General features: G+C 38.4%; 1 protein-coding gene across 1 annotated transcript in view; it reads left to right on the forward strand.

Moving 5' to 3' along the window:
* Positions 1-23,438, forward strand: part of MACROD2 (mono-ADP ribosylhydrolase 2) — a 2,068,729-nt gene extending 2,045,291 nt beyond the window's left edge. Inside the window, exons 16-18 of the mRNA XM_071221798.1 lie at positions 15,822-15,899; positions 19,631-19,696; positions 23,165-23,438. Of these exons, the coding sequence (XP_071077899.1) occupies positions 15,822-15,899; positions 19,631-19,689 (137 nt within the window). The 3' untranslated portion in view covers positions 19,690-19,696; positions 23,165-23,438. The remainder of the gene's footprint in view (positions 1-15,821; positions 15,900-19,630; positions 19,697-23,164) is intronic.
* Positions 23,439-24,080: the final 642 nt, after the last annotated feature.

Genomic DNA, 24,080 nt, shown 5'->3' on the forward strand with positions numbered 1-24,080 from the left:
ATATCTGAGATTTTCTTGCTTATATTCTCCTCCAGGTCTTTATGATGTCACAACTAATATCTAAGTCTTTCATCCACCTTAAGTTTATTTTTGTGTATGGTGTAAGTTGGTGATCAAGTTTCTTTTTTTTTATATGTAGCTGTCCAGATCTCCCAACACCATTTGTTGAAGTGGCTATTTTCACTCCATTTTATACATCTTCCCCCTCTGTCAAACATTAATTAACTATAGAGACTTGGGTTTATTTCTGGGCTTCCTATTCTGTTCCATTGATCTATGTGTTCTTATGCCAATACCAGACTGTTTTTATTATCATGGCCTTGTAATATAGTTTGATGCCAGGTAGGGTGAGCTGTCCTACTTTGTTCTTCTTTCTCAAAATCACTGTGGTCATTCAGGTTCATTTATGGCTCCATATAAATTTTTGAAATGTTTGTTTTTTAACTGTGAAATATGTCATCGGTATTTTAGTAGGGATTGCATTGAATCTATAAATTGCTTTGGGTAGTATGGACATCTTCATGATGTTAATTTTTCCAATCCATGAACATGGTATATGCTTCCATTTATTTGTATCTTCCTTAATTTCTTTCTTCAGTGTTATGTAGTTTTCTGAGAACAGGGCTTTTACCTCCTTGGTTAGGTTTATTCCTAGGTACTTCATTTTTCTTGTTGATATAGCAAATGAGATTTTTTTCCTTAATTTCTGATTCTGATATTTAATTCTTGGTGTGCAAAACTGCCTGCAATTTCTGAATATTGACTTTGTAACCTGCTGTTTTACCAAATTCACTTATTAGGTCAAGTAGTTTTTTGGTGGAGTCTATAGAGTTTTCTATATTCACTATTATATCTTCTGCAAACAATGACAATTTTACTTCTTCCTTTCCAATTTGGATGCCTTTTATTTATTTTTCTTGTCTAATCACTGCGATTAGGACTTCCAATACTATGTTGAATAGAAGTGGTGAAAGTGGACACCCTTGTTCCTGATCTTAGTGGGAAAGCTTTTAGTTTTTGTCCATTGAGTATGATGTTGGCTGTAGGTCTCTCATATATAGCCTTTATTACGTTGAGGAATGCTCCCTCTACTCCCACTTTCTGGGTGTTTTTATCATAAATGGGTGCTGTAACTTATCAAATGCTTTTTCTGCATCTAGATGTGATTTTTGTCTTTGCTTTTGTTTATGTGATGTATTATGTTTATTGATTTGCGAATATTGTACCATCCTTTCATCCCTGTGATTAATCCCACTTGATCATGGTTTATGATCTTTTTAATGCATTGCTGGATGCAGTTTGCCAATATTTTGTTGAGGATTTTAGCATCCATGTTCACCAGTGATATTGGTCTATAGTTTTCTTTTTTTTTTTCATTTTTGAAGGAATTTTTTTTATTTTTATTGTTATTCAATTACAGTTGTATGCCTTTTCTCCCCATCCCTCCACCCCACCCCAGCCGAACCCACCTCCCTCCCCCACCTCCACCCTCCCCCTTGATTTTGTCCGTGTGTCCTTTATAGTAGTTCCTGTAATCCCCTCTCCCCACTATCCCCTCCACACTCCTCTCTGGCTCTTGTTAGGTTGTTCTTAACTTCAATGTCTCTGGTTATATTTTGTTTGCGTTTTTCTTCTGTTGATTATGTTCCAGTTAAACGTGAGATCATCTGGTATTTGTCCTCACCGTCTGGCTTATTTCACTTAGCATAATGGCCTATAGTTTTCTTTTTTTGTTGTGTCTTTATCTGGTTTTGGCCTTAGGATGATACTGGCTTCATAAAACGAGTTTAGGAGTCTTTTCCTCTTCTTGAATTTTTTTGGAATAGTCTGCAAAGGATAGGGGTTAGCTCTTCCTTAAATGCTTTGTAAAATTCTTCTGTGAAACCGTCCACTCCAGGGCTTCTGTGTGCCAGGAACTTTTTGATTACTGCTTCGATTTCACCAAATGTTAGTCTGTTCAGGCTTTCTGCTTTTTCATTCAGTTTGGGAAGATTATATGTTTCTAGAAATTTGTCCATTTCACCTAGGTTTTCAAATTTCTTGACATATAGTTCTTCATAGTAATTTCTTACAATCCTTTGTATGTCTGTGGTGTCAGTTGTAATCTCTCCTGCTTCATTTCTGATATTATTTAGTTGGGTCTTCTCTCTTTTTCTCTTGATGAGTCTGCCTGAAGGCTTGTTCATTTTACTTCTCTTTTCAAAGAACCAGCTCCTGGATTTATTGATCCTTTGAATTGTTCTTTTAGTCTCTATGTCATTTAATTCTGCTCTAAGCTTGGTTATTTCCTTCCCTCTACTTGCTCTAGGCTCTGTTTGCTGTTATTCCTCCAGTTCTTGTAGATGAAGGGTTAGGTTGTTTATTTGAAATGTTTCTGTCTTGTTTAGGTAGGCTTGTATCACTATGAACTTATGTTTCAGATGTGAGTTCATTTGCATTTGTCTCCAGAAATTTTTGATTTCTTCTTTGATCTCATTGTTAACCCATTCATTGTTTAACAGCATGATATTCAATCTCCATGGATTTTAGTTTTTGAGTTTTTTCCTTGAGGTTGATTTCTAGTTGCAGGCCCTTATAGTCTGAGAAAATGCTTGATATGATTTCAGTTTTCTCAAATTTGTTGAGGCTTGTTTTGTGTCTTATCATATGATCTATCTTTGAAAATGTTCCATGTACATTTGAAATAAATGTGTATTTTGCTTCTTTGGGATGAAAGTTTTATGTGTGTGTGTGTGTGCGTATGTATATATATATATAAAATCAGTTAAGTCCTAGGACATTGTTCAGTGCCGCAATATCCTTGTTATTTTGTTTGGCAGATCTATCCATTTTTTGACAGTGGGGTGTTAAAATCCCCTAGTATAAGTGTGTTGCTATCTATATCTTTCTTGAAGTCCTCCAAGATTTTCCTTACATATTTGGGTGCTCCTATGTTGGGTGTATATGTGTTTACAATGTTTATGTCTTCTTGATGGAGTCTTCTCTTGAGTATTCTGAAGTGTCCTCTTGTCTCTTTTTATGGCCTTTGTTTTGAAGTGTATTTTGTCTGATATAAGTATTGCTACCCAAGCTTTTTTTCCTGTCCATTTGCTGGGAATATGTTTCTGCAACCCTTCACTTTCAGTCTGTGTAGGTCTTTTGTTCAGAGGTGGGTCTCTTATAAGCAGCATATGTGTGGGTCATGTTTTGTTATCCATTCAGCTACCCTATGTCTTTTGATTGGAGAATTTAATCCATTAACAGTTAAGGTTATTATTGATGGGTACTTATTCATTTTCCTCCTGTGTTCCTCTCTCTCTCACTCTTTTCCTTCCTCTTCTTCTAGCAGTCCCTTTAGCATGTCTTGCAGTGCTGGTTTGGTGGAGGTATACTCTTTCAGCCTTCTTTTGTCTGGGAAAATCCTCCATTTGCCTTCCATTTTAACTGAGAGCTTTGTTGGGTAGAGTAATCTTGGTTGCAGGCCTTTGCTTTTCATTATTAGAATATTCCTTGTCATTCTCTTCTGGCTTGTAGTTTTTTGTTGAGAAATCAGCTGCTAGCCTTATCAGAGCTCTTTTGTATATTACTTCTGGTTTCTCCCCTGCTGCTATTAAGATCGTCTCTTTGTCTTTCAAACTTGGCATTTTAATTATGATGTGTCTTAGAGGAGGCCTCTTTGGATTCGTCTTGATTGGGACCCTCTGTGCTTCCTGAACTTGTGCAATTTTTCCTCTCTCCAGGTTTGGAAAATTTTTTGTCATTACTTTCTCAAACAGTGTTTTCTATCCCTTGCTCCTTTTCTTCTCCTTTTGGTATTCCTATGATTCAAATGTTGCATTTCATGTTGTCTTGCAGTTCCCTTAAGCTATCTTCATATTTTTTCATTCTTTTTTAATGTAGCTGTTCTGCCTGGGTACCCTGTCTTCCATCTCACTAATTCAGGTCTCTGCTTTTTCCACCCTGTTCATGTATTCCTTCTAGTGTATTTTTTTTTTATTTCAGATATTGTATTCTTCATTTCTTCTTGGTTCTTATTTATAGTTTCTATTTTTTTCATACTGTTGTAGTTCCTGCTCAGTTCCTTGTAGTTGTTAGTGAGTTCCCTGAGCACTTTTATAATCATTCTTCTGAATTCTATATCTGATAGTTTGCCTCCATTTTATGTGACTCTTTTTGTTTGTTTCTGCGATTCTAGATGCTCTGTCTTGCCAGCTGTCTTCATAGGGTGAACCTCTGTGATAGGGTTTCTGTGGGACTCAGTGGTGAAGTCTCTTTTCTCTCCTTGTCTGGATGCTCTAGGGTTACCCTTTCTTCCATTTGAATGGGCTCTCTTATTATACTTGGGCTTTACCTATTGGTGGCTCCTTTGTTGGTGGGTTCTCCCCTCCTGCAGGTTAACTGGTATTCACAACTGCCACTTTGTTTTGTTTGCTGTTCAAAGTGAAATTTGTCTCAACTGTTGGAGTTCACCTTCTGACTTCTTTCTGAATCTGTCTCTCGTTTTTCCACAACTCCAGATCTTATTGTCTTACACTTGGAAGAAAAAGCCTCCTGCTGACTTTACACCTCTGAAGTGGGTTTTGCTGGTCTTCCCATATGCTGCAGGCAGAGAGGGGGTGGGCTCCATTTTTTTCCTTTCCTATGGTTCCAGGGGGATGGGGACTTAGTCTAGGTCACAGTAATCACAGGTGCCCAGTTTCCAGCCCATGCCCTCAATCCGCTGTGCAGCTGGCACTGTCCACTCTGTGCATATGAGCCAGGCAGGCACCTATGATCCATCTCATTGTGCAACCCTTTGAGTGGAAGCAAATCACACCCCTCCTCTTCCCTCTTTGTCGGCCTGGGTGTGCACACGTGCACAAAATCCCTTCAGAGGTGCTCCATTCCCCTACTGAAAGAAGTCCATCTGGGCACTGCTACCTCTCTGAGCCCCTACCACCCCTTTTGATCAATCTGTGAGGTGACTTGAGTAGGAGAATATTGAACCCCCATTCCTCCCACTTCACTTGCCTGGCCACTGTTCATGCCAAGTCCTTGCACAGTGTCTGAGATCCTCTTTTGAGAGAGGTCCTCTTAGGTGCAGTGGCTGTTCCTAACACATGCCCGGCTTTCCACACAGACCAACTTTCTGACTAGTTCAGAGTCTATCCAGGTCACAGGCAGTCACGGCTCATCTATTCTGCCATATCCAGGTGTCACCCAGCTCCCCAATTTCTCTGGTACTGTCCCAGCCAGTGACCATCACTCCAGTCGGGGCGCACCACTGACTGTGTTTCTTTTTATCCACTCAGTCACTTACTGCCTTTTTATCCCCTCAGTGACTTTACACATCCAGGTCTCTCCTGGTGCATGTCTATGACTTCCCCACTCTAGAAGGGGAGGAAACAACTGAGTTGCAATCACTAACCCAGATCTCCTCCAAAGCTTCTGTGACTGCTGTGGTCTCCAGCACAGGGCCCAGGGACCATCCCTTCAGCCTACAAAATCCCCTTACTGCCCACTTTTATGCATCCTCTGCAACCTTTGGCTTCCACACTTCATATCAGCTGGGATTCTGTTGGCTGTTCACCCTGTTCTTCGGAAGATCAGCTAGGTGTCCCAGTTGGGTACTCAAGCAAGTGGGTTCAGCTCCCACCTACCTCACCACCATCATTTCTATTCACCATCTGTAGTTCTAAAGACAATTTTAGGTCATGTAAAAATTAACACATTTATTAAAATTTGTTAAAAATTAGGCACAAATCAAGTTCATGATTTATAGCTATAATTGATATTGTTACCTAACCTAAGTGGGGGTTTGGCTGCCTGCCACTACCAACAGACAAATTCCAGAGGCAGAGCTTGGTGAGAGATGAAAGAGGTCTTCACTGTTGCACAGTCTGGGAGAATGGCAAACGCTTGTCTCAAAAGCCCATTCCCTCTGGAAATCCAGAAGAAAGCCCACCCCTCAGCCAGACTGAAACCAAAGGCAGCATCCAGAATTCCTTTTCCTATTCCAAGTACCATCCTTTGGGAACTGCAGGCAGCTGCTGAGCCATTATCCAAGTGGCTTACTTGTTCCTGGTTGCTGTCTAGCTTCAGGCTCCTTCCTCAGAATGGTGTGTAAGCCATTGCAACCAATGGCCACGTGGCCTCAGGGCCACAAGTTCCTGCAAATGCACTGGCCAGTATGTTCACCAGGTGGGCAAGAGAGTGTCCCTTTCTTCCCTTGGGATTATATCAGTTTTAGGTATGAGAGAGGCCAGGTGCTTCCTCAACATGCCCAAATTTCCATACACTCTGGGAGGGTCCAATTCCTTCTTTTCCTCAGGCTAGACTGACAAGGTTCATACAATACCTCCCCCTACTGCCATTGCAATCATAGGGTGCATGTGCCTGCCTTTTCCCAGTCCTACCCCCAATCATGTATCAGAAGGAAGTAGGAGGCCTTGACTCGCTAGCCTTGCGCATGCTCAGTGTAATGCTTCCTCCTCCCATCATCTTGCCCAAGGGTGAAGGATTTCTCACCAGAAGCAGGACAGCCCTGCTTGGAGGTGGAACATTCACAAGGCACTTGGTTGCCTGGATAACGCAATCTTGACTGCTGCCTCCAGTGGTTCACAATCTCTTCCTGTGGCCCTTCCTTTCTCCCCAGTGTCTGGCCATGTTATTGGTGTCACTATGGGACAAAATTAAGAAGCAATTAAAAATGTGTTATCAAGTATTTTAGCTCTACCCAAATATTGCTACATAACAAACCATCTTCAATCTCTGGACCTTAGAACAACAATCACCTATTCTTTTGTTCATGGATATGAGGATCAAGCACATCCTCTGGGCCAGGAAGGAGGTCAGGCTGTGAGTTGAAGTCAGGTCTCATCCTCCTTGGATCAACTGTTCAGTAAAGAATGTTCTTCTTGAGGTAAAAGGCAGGAGCTCAAGAGGGCAAACCTCAACTGTAAAAATTCATTTCAAGGTTCTGTTTAACTAACTTCAGCTAATGTCCCATTGGCCAAAACAAATTCCATGGACAAGCCAATGTCAAGGGACAATGTAGTGGACTCCTATAAGGATAGATGATAGGAAGAGAGCATTTCTGGACAATTACCTAATTCATTACATTAATAGTAAACTTGGAACATAGATATGGCAAAAGTTTTGAAGATGATTCAAGACTTCTTTAAGTCAACACCACTTCAATTCAATACAATTGAATCCAGACAGGCCCTGCTATCTATAGCTGTCATGACACCTATAAAACTTACATTCTGAGAAATGATTGTTTGCAAATACAACCAGAGACATTGAAGTTAAGAACAATCTAACAATAGCCAGGGCGGGGTGGGGCGGTGGTGGCGGGGACAGTGGGAAGAGGGGATTACAGGAACTACTATAAAGGACACATGGACAAAACCAAGGGGGAGGGTGGAGGTGGGGGAGGGAGGTGGGTTCAGCTGGGGTGGGGTGGAGGGATGGGGAGAAAAGGGATACAACTGTAATTGAATAACAATAAAAATTTAAAAAAAAAGAAATGATTGTTTGCAATTCTGTTTGTTGCAAGGAATTTATTGTCAATACAAATCAGAAAAGAAAAACTTAAAGTTCCTCTAGCATCTCTTTATGTTTATGTATTTAAAAATCCAGTTAATTGCATTCCATAGGCATCTTCCTATCTTTGCTTGTTCTCTTTCTAAAGATTGTATTTATTTTTTTAGAGAGGGGGAAGGGAGGGAAAAGGAGAGGGAAATAGCAATGTGTGGTTGCCTCTCACACACACACCCCCACTGGGGACTGGCCTGCAACCCAGCCATGTGCCCTGGCTGGAAACCGAACTGGTGACCTTTGGTTTGAAGACTGGCATTCAATATACTGAGCCACACCAGCCAGGGCAGTATCTTTTCTTTGTGAGGAAACCTGCTTAATTTATTACTGTTTATGTAATGCAACTGATTTACAAAAGAATACCGTAATCAAGACTTTGAGGAGGACATTGCAGTTGGTAAATTAAAATGAGAATAGTACTGAATGTCCCAGATTCTATTTCAGTATCTTTTTTAACCTCCTGCTAAGAGCCCTAAAAGGCACTTCTTGTTTTTGTTTCAAACAGCAGCAATCAAAATGGGGGGAGGGACAGGCAAACTGAAATGAATAGGCTGTAGAGGCAATTTTTGTTTTGATCAGATTCTGTTGTCTATGTGAAATGGACTTATTTCTCTGAGACACTCAGTTGCATTGCTCAGCAGGGGAGAAACTATTAGGATAATACTAGTTCTGTACATGTCAGGGTAACAAATGTCTGTCATTCCTCTTTCTCTTTCCCAAAACACCACAGACACACACACACAGATATCCCCCACACACACACCACAAATACACACACACTTTTACATGCATACACACATGCACATTCATATTCACATAAGTATGCCAGTGCATGCACCATACTCATTTATTCATACCATGTACACACACATAGATGCATGCATCATGCACCCTCATGATATTAAACGAATGAATAGCGTCTACCAAATATACTTAGAGAGTCTTTGAAGGCAGATCTAACAAACTATGCCTCATTCTGCTCCTAAAATATAGCAGTGTGCAGAGAGCTACAACCTTGACTTCTACTTTTTCCTCTGTCACAGATCTCAAACTTGCCATTCCATCTCATGCTAATCTGTTCCAATATGGTGGCACAACCTGAGAGTTCTCATATGAATGTATTGTGTTATAAAATAATTAAGTTGAAAAAACAAAACTTAGGGCAACAACATAAATATTTACTACTCTCTGATTTGCCTTTCCAGTTATACTTTCTTCAATTTCTTCCTCTCTCACCCAGCTTTTAAAAGTGTTTTGTATGCTGCTTCATTTTCATTGAGCATTGTTTAATTGCCTAGCATTCTATTACATAGAAAGTTTCCTTTGATGTCAAAGAAATTCCTCCATAGTAATATCACCAGGGTTATTACCATTGGTTATAATGATTTTGAAAGCAATTTCCTGGAAGAATCAGCCACAAGTACTTCTAGATCCTACCATTACAAAAAAACAAACCTGAGGAGAAAGTCCAAGAAGTAATGTTTAAATAGTGTTAGGTCAATTAATTTTCATTCTACAGTCATCATTTCTTATAAAAATAACAATAGTGTTACATGTTAACTAGTTCTGATGGTTTCCCAGACAGACAAGAAGTTACAACATGCTATAGTCATTTTAATAATGAAAAAGGCAAGGCTTTTAAATACTATAAGATTTGGTAAAAATGATTCAGAAAATTAAGCGACCAACCAGGATGTCCTCTTTTTGTGACATATCTGTTTGTGTCTTTTTTTTTTTCCTGTTGAGTTTCCTGTGTTTTCAACGTTATTTTGTATATTGATATTTTAGTGTATTAGTACACAGTCCTTTGTAAATGACCTATATTGCTGATGTATACCTACACTGGCTTATTTTGCACACTCTTATGGGTGTTTTGATAAACTAATGATGCTGATTAATGTCTTCCAGATTTCCAGTCTTTCCCTAAGTGTTAGTGCTTTGTAATGTGAAGGCCTTTTATCTGTTACCTTTCACAGTTAGTTTTATAATCTATTCAGAATTTATTTGGGGTGTGGTGAAAACTATTCCTTTAGGGTAGGTCTATTGATTACCAGTTTCACTATTTTTCCTGAAAATGTTTTGTTTTAAATTAAAACTTAAAAGAATTTTTGTGTCTAACAAAAACTTAATTTTTATTAGGCACAAAAATTTATATTGGATATTTTTTGGGGGGCACTTTAAAGATGTCATTGCATTGTCTCTGGCTTCCATTATTTTTGTTGAGAAGTAATCTATAGGTCCTATTGTTAATATTTTTGAAATTAATGGATCCTTGTTTACTAAATAATTTTATATTTTTAAACCTTGATTTTCAGCAGTTTTACATAGATTAACTTCAGTGGGGTATGTTCTATATTAATCCTGCTCGTGGATCATAAAACTTTTTAAACATGATTTGACATCTTCTAGTAATTTGAGAAAATTACCAGCCATTATATTCTAAAATATTGATTTTTCCAGATTACATATAGATTAGACCCTATCTAATATGTTTAGTAACTCCTTTTAGTCTTTTTTTGAAATTTACTTTATTGTTTATCTTTCTTTTAACCTAACTTTCCCTTTGCTAATTCCTTCTTTGACTGTGTCTATTTGCTACCAAATCCACCTATTAAATTTTTAACTTCAATTATTTTACATTTTTTGCTTTTAGAATTTACATCTGACTTTTTTAATAGTCTCCATTTATCTGGCCAACTTCTTTGCCATGAAAAATTTTCATTTTGGCATTTAATTCTTAAACACATTAATCATTATTTTAAAGTTGGGTCTGTAATGTCTGGATATCTACTATGTCTCTGTTATCTTATTGTCTTGATTTTAAATGATTCATTCTTATTCTTTTGAAATGCCAGGTAAATTTTTTTAATGCAAGACACTACACTCTGTGCAAAACATTGTACTGCTAACTTGAGCCTCTAGGTGGTTTAACCTTTTCCTGGAAAGAATTTATTTTTGCTTTTGAAAATCAGGCAAGACAGAGGAGAGAACTGTAATATATTAGGAACTGAATTGATTAAAAGTTGTGAAGCAGGGTGCAGCCAAGAGGAGGGCCCCAAGAAGGGATTTGTGATGGGGTCCAGGACTCGGGGTGTCCAAGAAATATTAGAAAAATGTATGTAGGATGTCCTCACCCCCACAGGCCTGAGCCAGGGGGGATGGGACACATGGAACAGGGCCATTCAGAGCTGTTTTGGGTAGCAAGAGCTTTGCAGCTAACCCCTGGCACAGTCATTTAACATATCTATAATCTTTAACTGGTTTCATAGATATGTTAAATAGCTGTGGCCCTGCTTTGAGCCAGGGAGATGGGAGTGACTTCCACCCAAGATGGGTCTAGGAAGCAACTCCCCCAGGTTACAGGGCCTGCGTGAGAGCTTGGAGATGATTGGCTCCATGCCATGGGGCCACACCTGCCCAGACTTACTATGGCAGCCCAGTAAAGCTGGAAGAATACGGGGATGCTGGCAGGTGTAACTGACTGTAGGAGGAGTCGGAAATGGGGCGAAAGGAAGATGGGCGCTGGGATTTAAACCTAGGCCCGGCAGCCATAGAAAGGGAAGACCACGCGGTTCTGAAGTAAATAGGGGGCCACACAGTTCTGGAGTAAAAGGGAGAGAACCACAAAGTTCTGAGAGTAAAAGGGAGAGAACCACGTGGTTCTGAGGGGAAAGGGAGAGGGCCACGCGGTTCTGAAATGGGGAAAAGGAGCACACGGTTCTGAAGGAGAGTAGAGAGGACCATGTGGTTTTGGAGTGCTTCTTTTTGCCACTCGGCTTAGGCAGCAGGAGAGACTTTGCCGGGAAGAAAAGGGGAGGAAGGACTCTTGCTTGTGGGCCATGAGAAGGTGCCACATGGCTTTGGATTAACTGGAGATTGCAGCAGCCACACAGCTGATGGTGCCGGGAGCCTGAACCACAGACTTCTACTTCTTTTCCTGAGACACAGTACCCCGGACTGGGCACAGGGAGAGGGAAGGACTGTGCATCTGTGGGTGTTCTAGAGGACTTTAGTATCTTAATGAAGACATTAAGTCATTACTCTTAAGTTTGTGTAACTTTTAAATAAACAATTTCTTTCCTTTTCACCAGTCTCTGGCATTGAGAGATGTCTTTCCTCTGGCGGCGGGCATTGCGAACGTAGCAGGTGGGCGTGGGGGGAAGGAACCTCCAGAGACAGAAAGGGGGAATCCTTTCTGTAATAATTTATTGTGAACCACCACCCCCCTCTTGCTCTGTAACAGTTTGACTTCAGTTTTTGTTTTTGTTTGTGGAGGGGTTTTGTTGTTGTTGTTGTATTTTTTGTTTATGTTTTGAAGTTGATCAGAGACCTTTATTCTGATCCTCATTATTCATTAAGCAACCTACAAAAAACATTCTCTTTATCTGTGCCCCAAGCAGCAGCAGCTGCATCCAGGCCTAAAATAGAAGGCACAAATAGTAGAAGACCTTGTAGAAAAAAGCCAGCAGGTAAGATCTCTGCTTATCCTGGCTTAGGTGAAGGTAGAACAGGAAAGTGTGTAAGAGCAATATTTTGAAGATTCTGTTGTTCAAAGCTGAGACCTGCAAGAGAGAAGCTAGCTAAAAGATACAAAACTGAAGAAACTAAGCTGAGGGGCTTCACTTTTTTTTAAAGAGCTGGTCTTTTCAAAGTTCACCCTTAGCCCCAAAGTCTAACCCTTCAAGAGACTCCACAGAAAACTCAAAGTACTTGTCAGGGCACCTTTTTCTTGGTGGGCCCTGACCTTCAAGTTTTGCCCCTCTACTGCCCCACTCCTCCAAATCCCTTAAGACTTCTGGAGGTTCTGGTCAATTTCTTGAAACATGTGGAATGTCAGACTATTTTGTACCTCTTCAAGAGTGTGCTGCACTGATGACTCTCTGGTGCTTTAAAATATTGTCTCGTATAACCTTTCCAGTGTTTCCAGCTATTCTTGGTAAGAGGGTTAGGCTACATCATAGTAGTTCACTTTAGGCAGAAATTCCTTTCTCAATGTGATTCAATTTGTGTTTCCTTCATTATTAGCAAAGTGAATCATCTATTCACATGACTACAGGCTATTTTTATTTATTTATTTTTTAATGAACAATTGTTAAATTTCTTGCTCAGTTTTCTGTCAGATTCTTGATCTTTTTCATCTCTATTTTTAGACTTCTTTATTTATTAAAGATATTAGCCTTTTGTCTATGATAAAAGGTATAAATATTTTTTCTTAATTTGTAACCTGTCTTATTTTATTTTATTTCTTAAAGATTTATTTATTTTTAGAGAGGGGAAGGGAGGGAGAAAGAGAGGGAGAGAAACATCAATGTGTGGTTATCTCTCAAGCACCCCCTACTGGCCTACAACCCAGGCATGTGCCCTGACTGGAAATCAAACCAGCAACCCTTTGGTTCTCAGGCCAGCACTCAATCCACTGAGCCACACCAGCCAGGGCAATCTTTCCTATTTTAAACATTGTTTATGGTATTTTTTTCATCCAAAATTTCTTATGTTTAGATAAAAAGTTAAATAGTTCCATTTTTTGGCTATTCTGTGTTTTAAAGGAAAATTAGCAAAGATTTTCTTCTTTCAGGCTTGGAGAAATCCATCAATGTTTTCAACTATAATTATGTCTTTAAGGAATATGTTGATGACTCATTGAAAAATGGTCTACTTTCTAGAATTGTTAGAGTGAGAAAGGATATGATACAGTGTTAAGTCTAGTTGGAACTTTCAAGTTTTCTTTTCCCTTCTTCATCCACAAGAACTAACGAAAAGAACTCATGGACACAATTATTTTCATATTGTTCTGGAAGGGCTTGGGAGCTGACGACTCTCTTTTTTCCTTCCTGTGTTATCCTTTTCCTAACTTCTCTCATATTATCAGTGTCACTTCTATATTGATGTCTTTCAAATACGTACATGTCTAATGAATTTTTTTTTCCCCCCAGCACTGGGTGCAAAAACCTGTTTGTCATTTCCACTAAAATGACCCAGCACTTCAGACTTCAAATCTAAAATGGCTTTCTTCACCTTCCTCAAATCTACTTGGTTTATATGTCTTCAAGTACTGTCAGCTTTACCTTCCATCCAACCAGGCTGAGAGATTGGTCACCTTTGAGTTATGCTTCTTGATTTTCAGTAAATCGTTACAAGAGTGAAAGTTCTATCTTTGCATGTATTTTCCTAGGAAGAAATTATAAACCATATCTTTCCCATCCTTGCTTCATTCTCACCCAAAGGCACACCAAACTGAATATACTACAGGCTCAGTAAGTACTCTGTAATAAAATAAAAATAAATTTAATCTTCTGCTTAAAAATTACAGAAATAACTAAATGAAATTATAGATTTTCCAGTACATTATGTGTGTGTATTTGTATTTTAATATATTTTATTGATTATGCTATTACAGTTGTCCCATTCTCCCCCCTTTATTCCCCTTCACACTGCATACCCCCTCCCACCCACATTCCCCCCCTTTAGTTCATGTCCATGGGTCATACATATAAGTTCTTTGGCTTCTACATTTCCTATACTATTCTTAACTTCCCCCTGTCTATTTTCTACCTACCATTTATGCTACTTATTCTCTGTAACTTTTTCCCCTCTCTAACCCTCCCACTCCCCCACTGGTAACCGTCCATGTGGTCTCCATTTCTATGATTCTGTTGCTATTCTAGTTATTTGCTTAGTTTGTTTTTGTTTTTGCTTTTTATTTTTTTTAGGTTCAGTTGTTAATAGCTGTGAGTTTGTTGTCATTTTACTGTTCATATTTTTCATCTTCTTTTCCTTAGATAAGTCCTTTTAACATTTCATTTAATAAGGGCTTGGTGATGATGAACTCCTTTAACTTGACCTTATCTGGGAAACACTTTATCTGACCCTTCCATTCTAAACAATAGCTTTGCTGGATAGAGCAATCTTATGTGTAGGTCCTTGCCTTTCATGACTTCAAATACTTCTTTCCAGACCCTTCTTGCCTATAAGGTTTCTTTTGAGAAATCAGCTGATAGTCTAATGGGAACTCCTTTTAGGTAACTCTGTCCTTCTCTCTTGCTGCTTTTTAAGATTCTCTTCTTATCTTTAACCTTGGCTAGTGTAATTACAATATGCCTTGGTATGTTCCTTTTGGGGTCCAATTTCTTTGGTACTCTCTGAGCTTCCCAGACTTCCTGAAAGTCTATTTCCTTTGCCAGATTGGGGAAGTTCTCCTTCATTATGTTTTCAAATAAGTTTTCAATTTCTTACTCTTCCTCTTCTCCTTCTGGTGACCCTATGATTCAGATGTTGGAACATTTAAAGATGTCCTGGAGGTTCCTAAGCCTCTGCTCATTTTTTTGAATTCTTGTTTCTCCATTCTTTTCTGGTTGAATGTTTCTTTCTTTCTTCTGTTCCAAATTGTTGATTTGAGTCCCAGTTTCCTTCCCATCACTAGTGACTCCCTGTACATTTTCCTTTATTTCACTTTTCATAGCCTTCACTTTTTCCTAGATTTTGTGACCATATTCAACCAATTCTGTGAGCATCCTGATTTTCAAATGCTCTGGCTCTTGAAGTTGTGAAAACATGATAGCTACTTAACTAAGAAGTAGAGGATATTAACTATCAGGAAAATTTCTCACAATGAAAAAAATTCCTTTACTGCTACATATAAGGATGTAATATAGCTTCAGTCAGAGTAAATGGATGACATGCCTTCCAAAGATGTGCAAATAGACATCAATCACAATGGAAATTAACTAAAGACTGGGTTCTCAGCAATCCAAAATGGCAGCATCTGAGAGGTCTCCTAGAGAAGCAACTAAGCCATTCATCTGTGGGGGAAAAAAAGAAAAAAAACTCACTGCTGGGAGAATGAATGTTTCTGCTTTGCTTTCAGGAATGCCTAAGGCAAAGTAGGTTTTCTTTTTCCTCTCTCTTCGAAAGTTAAGCTACATAAACTCACACATATACAAATTTTCCTAAATTTAAATTGTAGGTTATTCCGATTAACCCAAGTTTCCCTGCTTTCATGCTACCAGATTTATAATTTAGAAAATTGTGTATATATGTATGTCTGTGATTATCTCACAAATTAGAAAATGTTCAAGATGGCAGCCCTAAGGTATCCCAGCAACTCAAACCACTATTTCCTCCTTTAACTTTTTCTACAAAAGGAATTGAATCCCAGGAGTATTTTTAAATTTAAGAGAGCAATGGAGGGTGACAGAACAATTGGCAGTCAGACTGTTCTAATTTTCTATTAATCAAGAGACTATCTTCTTTCACTCTTCCAGCTCAAGGCGAGGACATGCCTAGAGTTTCTGTGAAAAGCAAAGGCTCCTGTGACACAGAAAGCTCAACTAGTCCTGACGGTAAGGTTCTAAGCACTCTGAGCTCACACAGCCTACAAATCTGGCACATTTCCTGTGCATAATCTAGGATTAAGGGAGCCATTTATTCTATGAATTATCATATTCAGTTAGAACAATGTCAAGTTCAAAAACCATTTTCTACTAGGAACTAATAAAATTGTCAGCCTTTTTAAAACACTGACTCTAGCTCAGTTTAAAAAACAGCATATGCTTCAGTTTAATCATATCTCACAAAAATGAGGCCACAATGGGTAATTCCAAGGCTAAACTCGACAGCATGAAGTCTAGCTGGTAAACATTACAGAAATATCACTTCTGCAAAAAAGTACTTGTTCAACTGTAACCTCAACCACACTCTGGAGCCTTGGCTTGAGGTTGGGCTAGGGTGGTTCTAGGACCTTTATCACTTTACCTCACTGCATCACATCAGATGTCCTTGCCCTAAAAACTTTCTGAGTCTTTAAAAGCACCCTAGAAATAAACTTATGATTTTTTTTTTTAAATTCACATCTCATTTTGAAATTGTGTAAAGATTCTGAGCCTCAGGAATATGAGCATACTTTGGCTCCTGCTAAAAACCCTCTGAAATGTTATTGCTTACATTAAAAAAAAAAAAACTACTATTTGAGCACACATTATTTAATAAATATTTAATTGCCACTGGCCCACAGAGCTTAGGGGAACCAGAATTGGTCAGTGATCCACTGTTCATATATATCTTGCTGTTCGAGTTATTTTAGCCACAAAAAAAAAAAAAGAAAGAAAAAAAAAGGCCCTGGCTGATGTGGCTCAGTAGATTGAGTGTAGGCCTGCAAAACAAAGGGTCACCAGTTCAATTCCCAGTCTAGGGCACATGCCCGGGTTGTGGGCCAGGTCCCCAGCAGGGGGCACACAAGAGGCAACCACACATTGATGTTTTTCCCCCTCTCTTTCAAAAAAAGAAAAAGGACAAATTAATTTGAGTTGATAATGACCCTGGGGAAAAAATCAACTGCTGGTAGAAGTGACTTGGCTTTATATAGGGTTTCCTATAGTAGTAAGTATGCCTGCCTGCTGTAGGCCCTTTTTCATGGACTGATTTTTTTACTCATGGGCAAACATTACCTAGAAGAACAATGTTTTTAAATACCAGGACCATTCATTAAAAGCTACCACACATTAGTCACACTCATTTGAACAAAACTTGTTCAGCCTCATTTGCCTCCATAGATACAATTCCTAATGAATTTTACAAAGCATGTTCTGAAGAACACCAACCCCATACAATGCTTATTGAATAAAAAGGAAAAAGTGTGAGTAATACTAAGTTCTGATTTGGAGATTCGCCATGCATATTATAGGCTCTCAGAAGTCTCAACTATAAAGAAATTTATTAACATGGTTTTGCCCTGGCTGGTGTGGCTCAGTGGATTGAGCAGTGGCCTGTGAACTGAAAGGTCACTGGTTCAGTTCCTCATCAGGACACAAGCCTGGGTTGTGGGCCAGATCCCTGACTGGGGGTGTGCAAGAGGCAACCAATTGATTTATCTCTCACACATTGATGTTTCTCTCCCTCTCTTCCCTTTTCTGTAAAAATAAATAAATACATTATTTTTTTAAAGCATGGTTTAAAGTTGCTTTTCCTAAATGTATCTGATCGTGGAATGCTTTGTATAGTAACATTGGATAGTAGGTGTTGAAATTAGTAACCATTGGGTTAGAGGAAGAAACATAAAATGAATGCTATACTACACTTTTTTCTGCATGTTTCCACACTGAGATAGATACACTTACAATAATTTTTGTAGAGCAGGATTAAAAGTACCTGTACAAAAGGAGACCAAAAAACCCCAGAGTTTATAAAAAATGGTGTATTTATTCTTACATTTTTAAACTTGTTGCCTTCAAAGTGTTCTCCATTTGATGCAACACACCTATTGAGACATTTTTCACACTGCTCAAAACACTTTTTGAACTTGTAAATTTTGATGCCTTTTAGTTCTTCTGCTGTTTTTTGTTTCACCTCTTCCACATCAGCAAAACATTTCCCTTTGAGGACTTTTTTTTCCCTTTTTTTTCATTTGGGGAAAGAAAAAAAAAGTCACTTTAGGCAAGATTTGGTGAATAGGGAAAAAGCATGGGTATCATGCTGTTTTGGGTCAAAAACTGCTGAATACTCAGTGTGGTGTGGGCTGGTGCATTTGTAAATCACCTATCATGAAATGGGCAATCATGTTAAAAGAATCTTTAAAAAAAAATTCACTGAAGCCAAGCACAGCCTCTCACAACAACACCAGCGGTACCCTGACACAGATGGGTTCCTAGAACACTCACCTAGTGGGGAAAGCCTGTACTACAAGGGACCTACCCTCTAGAAGATAATTCTGTTTTTTGGCGGTCCCCCTTCACATTATTCTTTCTATATAAGTAGAATTTTCATCTCTGACCAGTTTATACTAGAGTTTAGAATGAGCTCACACATCATTATAATCCCAGGCTAGTATGCAGATGAGACCAAAAAGGCCTGCTTTTAAAATCTTCCTCCTTGAGAGAGAGTTGGGTAGGATGTCACTCCTTTCAAGTTGCTTTGGAGAGTGAAAACCAGTATCTGCCACTATTTTACTTTGGTAAAGCTTTCATTTTCAAGAAGAAGTGATTCAGGTTGTTGATTTTGTACAAATAAATAAAGGCTACCCAAATAAGAAAACACCAGGATTACTTATTCAGAGCTTATGAAAGTATCAGCTATTATCACTTGTGTTTGGCCAACTCAAAGGCAGCAAGGAAGTGGGAAATTTTATAGTTAACAAAAAGGAAGGCTCAAAGCATCCTCTGATTGAGTTTGCCATGGGGAAGAGAGAGTTGGGCTAAATAGAAGTGGGACATCTTAGGGATTGACTTGGGCCTGGTTTGTCCTGTGTTGAAAGCATGGGTCAAAATATAGAGAACCTGGCAGTCACTGCCCAATCTGAGCTAATTTTTGCAGAGGTTGTGGTTCCATTGCCCAGGCTGGTTCCTGCAGAGTTTTTAAGTAAGAATTCTATTGTTATACATGCTCTAGCCATTGTCTATTTGTATATCATTTCTCAGTTAATAATTTGGGCTTTGATGCTTTAAAAGTATCAACCTAATTAAATAAATGGCCCTTGAAATTTCCAAGAGCAGAGCTATGCCTGCTCTTGGCTATTTCTGAACAATGGCAGTAATGATGCACTATGTTTGTATGCAAATGTTCACATAGAACAATACAAAGTAAATTGTTATTGCTTCGTGATCTTGTTAGGTGTGATCTGGTTAGGTGTTTTGCTTTTCTATTTCATGGAGCCCATTGACACTGCACCCAATGGCCAATTCATAAGGTTTGTTTTGAATTTCAAAATTGAAAACATAGCAAAACAAAAAGGCCTATTAGCATAGTCCTTTCAAAGGGAGCTAAGCAGGTCAATGATCCCTTTTGCTTTGTTTTCTCATATAACTATTAAGGCCTTTGAATTTATCTAAGGATATACCCCAAAATCTGTATGAACTAACAACTTAACTTCTACAATTCAGTAAAGAGGCAATTCTACCCTCCCCATCCCTCTCCAGTAAATATCTACAAGAATTGTTCCAAAGTCATAAATTAATGAAAATGAACTGAAAAGAAGTATAAGAAGAAAATCAAATTTATCATCTCAGAGACCATTTTAATGTGTTTAAGAGATTTGGTTTTAATAAATATTTAACCTTTGTGTTTTCCTTTCTGGTTACAGGTGAAATGAATAGTCAGGTTGACAGTGTAAATGACCCAACAGAGAGTCAGCAAGATTAACTAAGAGGTAAGTTGCTGCTGTGGTGGGGTTTTCAACTGACTAAACTGGTCAAAGGAACTGTTTGTAAATGGTGTCTTGGATTTCCCTCAAATCTACCAATTCCCACAACATGCATCAGACTAAACTTTAAAAGTCTTTATACCAAATAACAGAGTGCAAGCAGCAAGGATTACCATAGACCCTTGCCAACTTTAAAAGAAAAAGAAAAGCCACAGCATATTCAAATCATGTAGTACTTTGGTTTTCTGAGCTTTGACAACAAGGAAAAAAAATGGGTTTTGATCCATCTCACCACCTGACCTCCTAGAGTGGTTAAATTATTTCAGTGACACCAAGTTGATTCTGAAGTATTGTTATTCCAGAAGTTACTTGCTGATTTGTTTTAGTATCTCGATTTAAGCATAATAACTAAATCTTTGCCCTGGAGAATCTGTAAAGGCTCTTGAGTTTGTTGGGGCAGAAAGAGGCCTGTCTTATATCCTAATCTCTCACACCATTACCTGTGAACCTGTGTGTCTGCGCACAGGTTTATTAAGTTGAATGAGCCTCATGGAACTCCCAAGGTAAATAAAAGTCTGGGCCAGACCATATTTAGGAGTTTTTCCAGACCAACATGCTGAATCTCTTAGCAGAGACTGAAGTATGTCTAGAATGATGAGTGGTCTGTAACTCTTCCATATCTTGAGGGCTGATGAGAAAAATTAGAGGAAAGAAGTCAGGCTTGCTATTCCAATTCCGAGCTTAAAATATTTAGCTGTAAAAAACCCTATGGAATAAATGAATTGTGGGTTGTCTAATATATGACACAAATGTGTTGATACTGTTGCCTCCCAGCTCCTCCCTGCACTCCCTGTATCTTCTTGGTAGGTTCTGCACTCCCCCAGAAGGACATGCTGCTCCAGACTATGGAGCTCCTGAATCACAGCCGAATAAAGTTTGAGAATGTGTGAAAACACACATCTGTCCTTCCCGTCATGATCTTGAACATCTTTGAAAACTGAATATAATAGAACTTGCATAATGAATGCATAGCCCAACACTGCTAAAATAAGCACATGCAAACATGGTCTTATAATCATTTTTTCTTTTTTATTGTTAACCTCATTCTTGTATTTTAAATATCCCACTAAGCTGCAAAAATGATGTGGTAGAGAAGTTTCCGTAAAAACTAGTGAAGTGAGAGTAAACCTGAAAACTTTAAATACAAGTTCTTCAATGTAGCCTTACCTTTTGTCCTTTTGTTGGAACGAACTGTAGACTTCTTGTCCAGATTTTTTCTTACAGACACTATTATTTTCCTGTGTGATCAATATGCAGATACAGTACCAGGACAAATCTGTCTTTCTTGGTAAATGTCAAAATATTTCCCTGGACCATAAACAACAACTTATACCTTTACCCAAATGAGTAAGTTGTCAAAACTTGAAGTTCAAAATTAGTTTATGGAAATTCAATTCCAGCCCCATACAAAATTCTTTGATGACACCAAAATGCTCCTGAAACAATAGTGAATTTTTTAAGACAGTCATCGCAAAGAACAGTGTGACCTGAGGAACTTCACTGATTCCCACAGAGATATTTACACAGTTGTGCTTGGAGAGATTATCTGGTAGTTCAACAGGAAAAAAGAGCCTAACCTTTAGTTCTTTGTTTCTTACCTTCAAAGAAATTAAAGAAGTGCAGTGAAACTGAGTTAGAATTATAAAGTTCAAAGACAAAAATGTTTTGTGTTGTATAATGTATAATTGTAAAAAATCAGGGATATCATAAATAACAATGGAATAGATTAACAAATCTATAGAATACTCTGAAAATATGTAATGTTTAAATAAGTGAGGACATATAAAGATGGTTATGGAACTAGAGACATATGGAGAAATATGGCAGGCAGAGAGTGGCTTCCACATTGGGTATTAAGAGGCCTTGTATTGGGTTGACCAAAAAATTCATTTGATTCTTTCAATAAGATGACTCTAGTAGCACTCAGTTGTCTTTAACTTCATTCAAAACAATTTTGTTAGATTGTATTATGACAGCTGTCATATCAGTGTGCACTTAAAAAGAACATCAAAATTGGTGAATTTTTGTGTAGCTATTTTCATATTGAAAATGGAAGAAAATAAGCAACATTTTCAGCATATTATGTTTTATTATTTCATGGAAGGCAAAAATACAACTGAAATGCAAAAAAAAAAGATTTATGCAGCATATGGAGAAGGTACTGTGACAAATTTAACATGTCAAAAGTGGTTTGTGAAGTTTCTTGCTGGAGATTTCTCACTAAACAATGCTCTACAGTCAGGTAGACCAGGTAAAATTCATAATGATCAAATCAAGACATCAATCGAGAACAATCAATGTTATCCCATGCGGGAATAGCCAACATACTCAAAATATCCAAATCAATACAACTATTAGCAAAATAGTTTTTTGCTAAATTTTTGCTTTATTTTATGCTTTATTTTATGGAAAAAACTTAAACAGACTTTCACGCCACCCCAGTAACTTCCATTTTTGCTTACTCGGAATGCTTGCTCTCAGAATCTAACCACCTTGAATGAAGCTCAGGCCCTTCTATAGTGACAAAGGCCACATAGAAACTGAGAGGTGTTCTTTGATGTTCTGGCCCTAGTAGATACTATCTGGAGCAGACACACTGCCCACCTGAGTCAAGGCCAAATTATAAAATCATGAGAAATAATAAATAATTGATCATTTTAGCCACTGAGTTTTGTAATTGTTTGTAATGTAGCAATAGATAACTGAAGCGGTGAGGGTAGTGCAGAACCCCTTCCAATACAAATGCTTATAAATTAGAGATAAACTATAACAAAAATATTTTAAAGTACAAAGCTCAACTGACACAAAAACAAATGTACCAGAAGTAAAGAGGAATGTGAACACCAAAACAATAATTTGGTGTGCTGGAGGTGCAGAATCCTTAAGGGCTACAGATTGGTCATTGATGCAGAGATAGGCTCTGTGCCTAGGGTTTGGGTTCTAATGCCCACCAGGAACCTTGAGCCACTCAGCATAAGAAGTTGGAACTGATACCTCTACATATATAAATCTGGGACTCCCAGCTCAAGAAATTAACTAGTTTCAGTTATTTGCTGTCAATGGCAGTCCAAAAATATTAAATGGAAATTCCAGATATTTTGAGAGACACCACATTCACATAACTTTTATTATGGTATACCTTTATAATTGTTCTATTTTATTATTAGTTATTGTTGTTACTCTCTTACTATGCCTACTTGATAAATTAGTTTGTCATATGTATGTATGCAAAGGATAAAACAGAGTATATATATATAGCATTGGGTACTATGTGAGGTTCCAGACACACAGTCTTGGAACAAATTGTGCCACAGATAAGGGGCAACAACTGTATTAAAAATGAGAATCTTTGCTAAGCCTGTGAAGATGGTTTATCTTTAGTCTAACAAATGGTTTTTCCTTTTTTTTTGGCAGAGGCACAAGATGAAGCAAAGGAGCAAAGAAATGGAAGTCAATGCCAGTCCTCAGCATTACAGCCTCTGCTGGCCCTGGGGAACAGCGGGAAGACAGTGGCCGGAGCTGTGGAGGAGTGGGGTGGGGGTAGGCAAGTCCCATGGAAGGACCGGAAATCCTTTGCTCTAATTTCGCCAGCTGTATTTTGTTCTGTTTACCTGCAGAAAAAAGAGAAAAAAACCCTTTAATTTGGTGGGGGACCCACACTAACACATCTTTCAGGCTCTATTCCTATAATTTCTGTCTTTTCTCTCACAGTTTTGCACCAGGGTCATGATTTAGCACTCACGTGTGTATCCTGGGCCCTGTCTGTTTTCTCAGTTATTTCACAAAGCTGGTCGAACAGTGGTTTCTTCAAAGAAAGAAAGGAAGATGATTGTTGCATAAGCTGCAGTCTAAATATCAGGAATCACCAAGCCCAATATCAGTATAATCCACAGGCAAAAGAGGCATAATAGAAAATAGGCAAAACCCTCAAAATCACTTGGAAAAAAGGTCAGGACAATTAACTGAAAATGATATTTTCTTCAGGGATTCCCAAGGTACAGTTTACAGTTTTGTTCCATGTGTTTTAATGAGGAATAGGGAAGCAGGGCTTTACTCAGAACAGAGCACAGAGGTGTACCAAGGATGACAGGCCATTCTTGGGTCTCTCCTTTGATCAGTGGGACAGCAGTGGTGTTCTTTGACACTGACTCTTAGCAGAGCTTTCTTGGTTTTTGAGGTCTTTACCAAGTGCTTCAGCATGGAGTCCCCAGTGAGCTGTGACTCCATTACACTATTAAAAGGGATGGCACTTTTCTAGGTGTTTTAGCTAAGAGGGGGCTGCCATGTTTAGGATCCAAACATATGCTTGTGAAATTAAAAAATTCCACTT

Source organism: Desmodus rotundus, chromosome 6, assembly GCF_022682495.2.
Source record: "Desmodus rotundus isolate HL8 chromosome 6, HLdesRot8A.1, whole genome shotgun sequence".
NCBI classification, from domain to species: domain Eukaryota; kingdom Metazoa; phylum Chordata; class Mammalia; order Chiroptera; family Phyllostomidae; genus Desmodus; species Desmodus rotundus.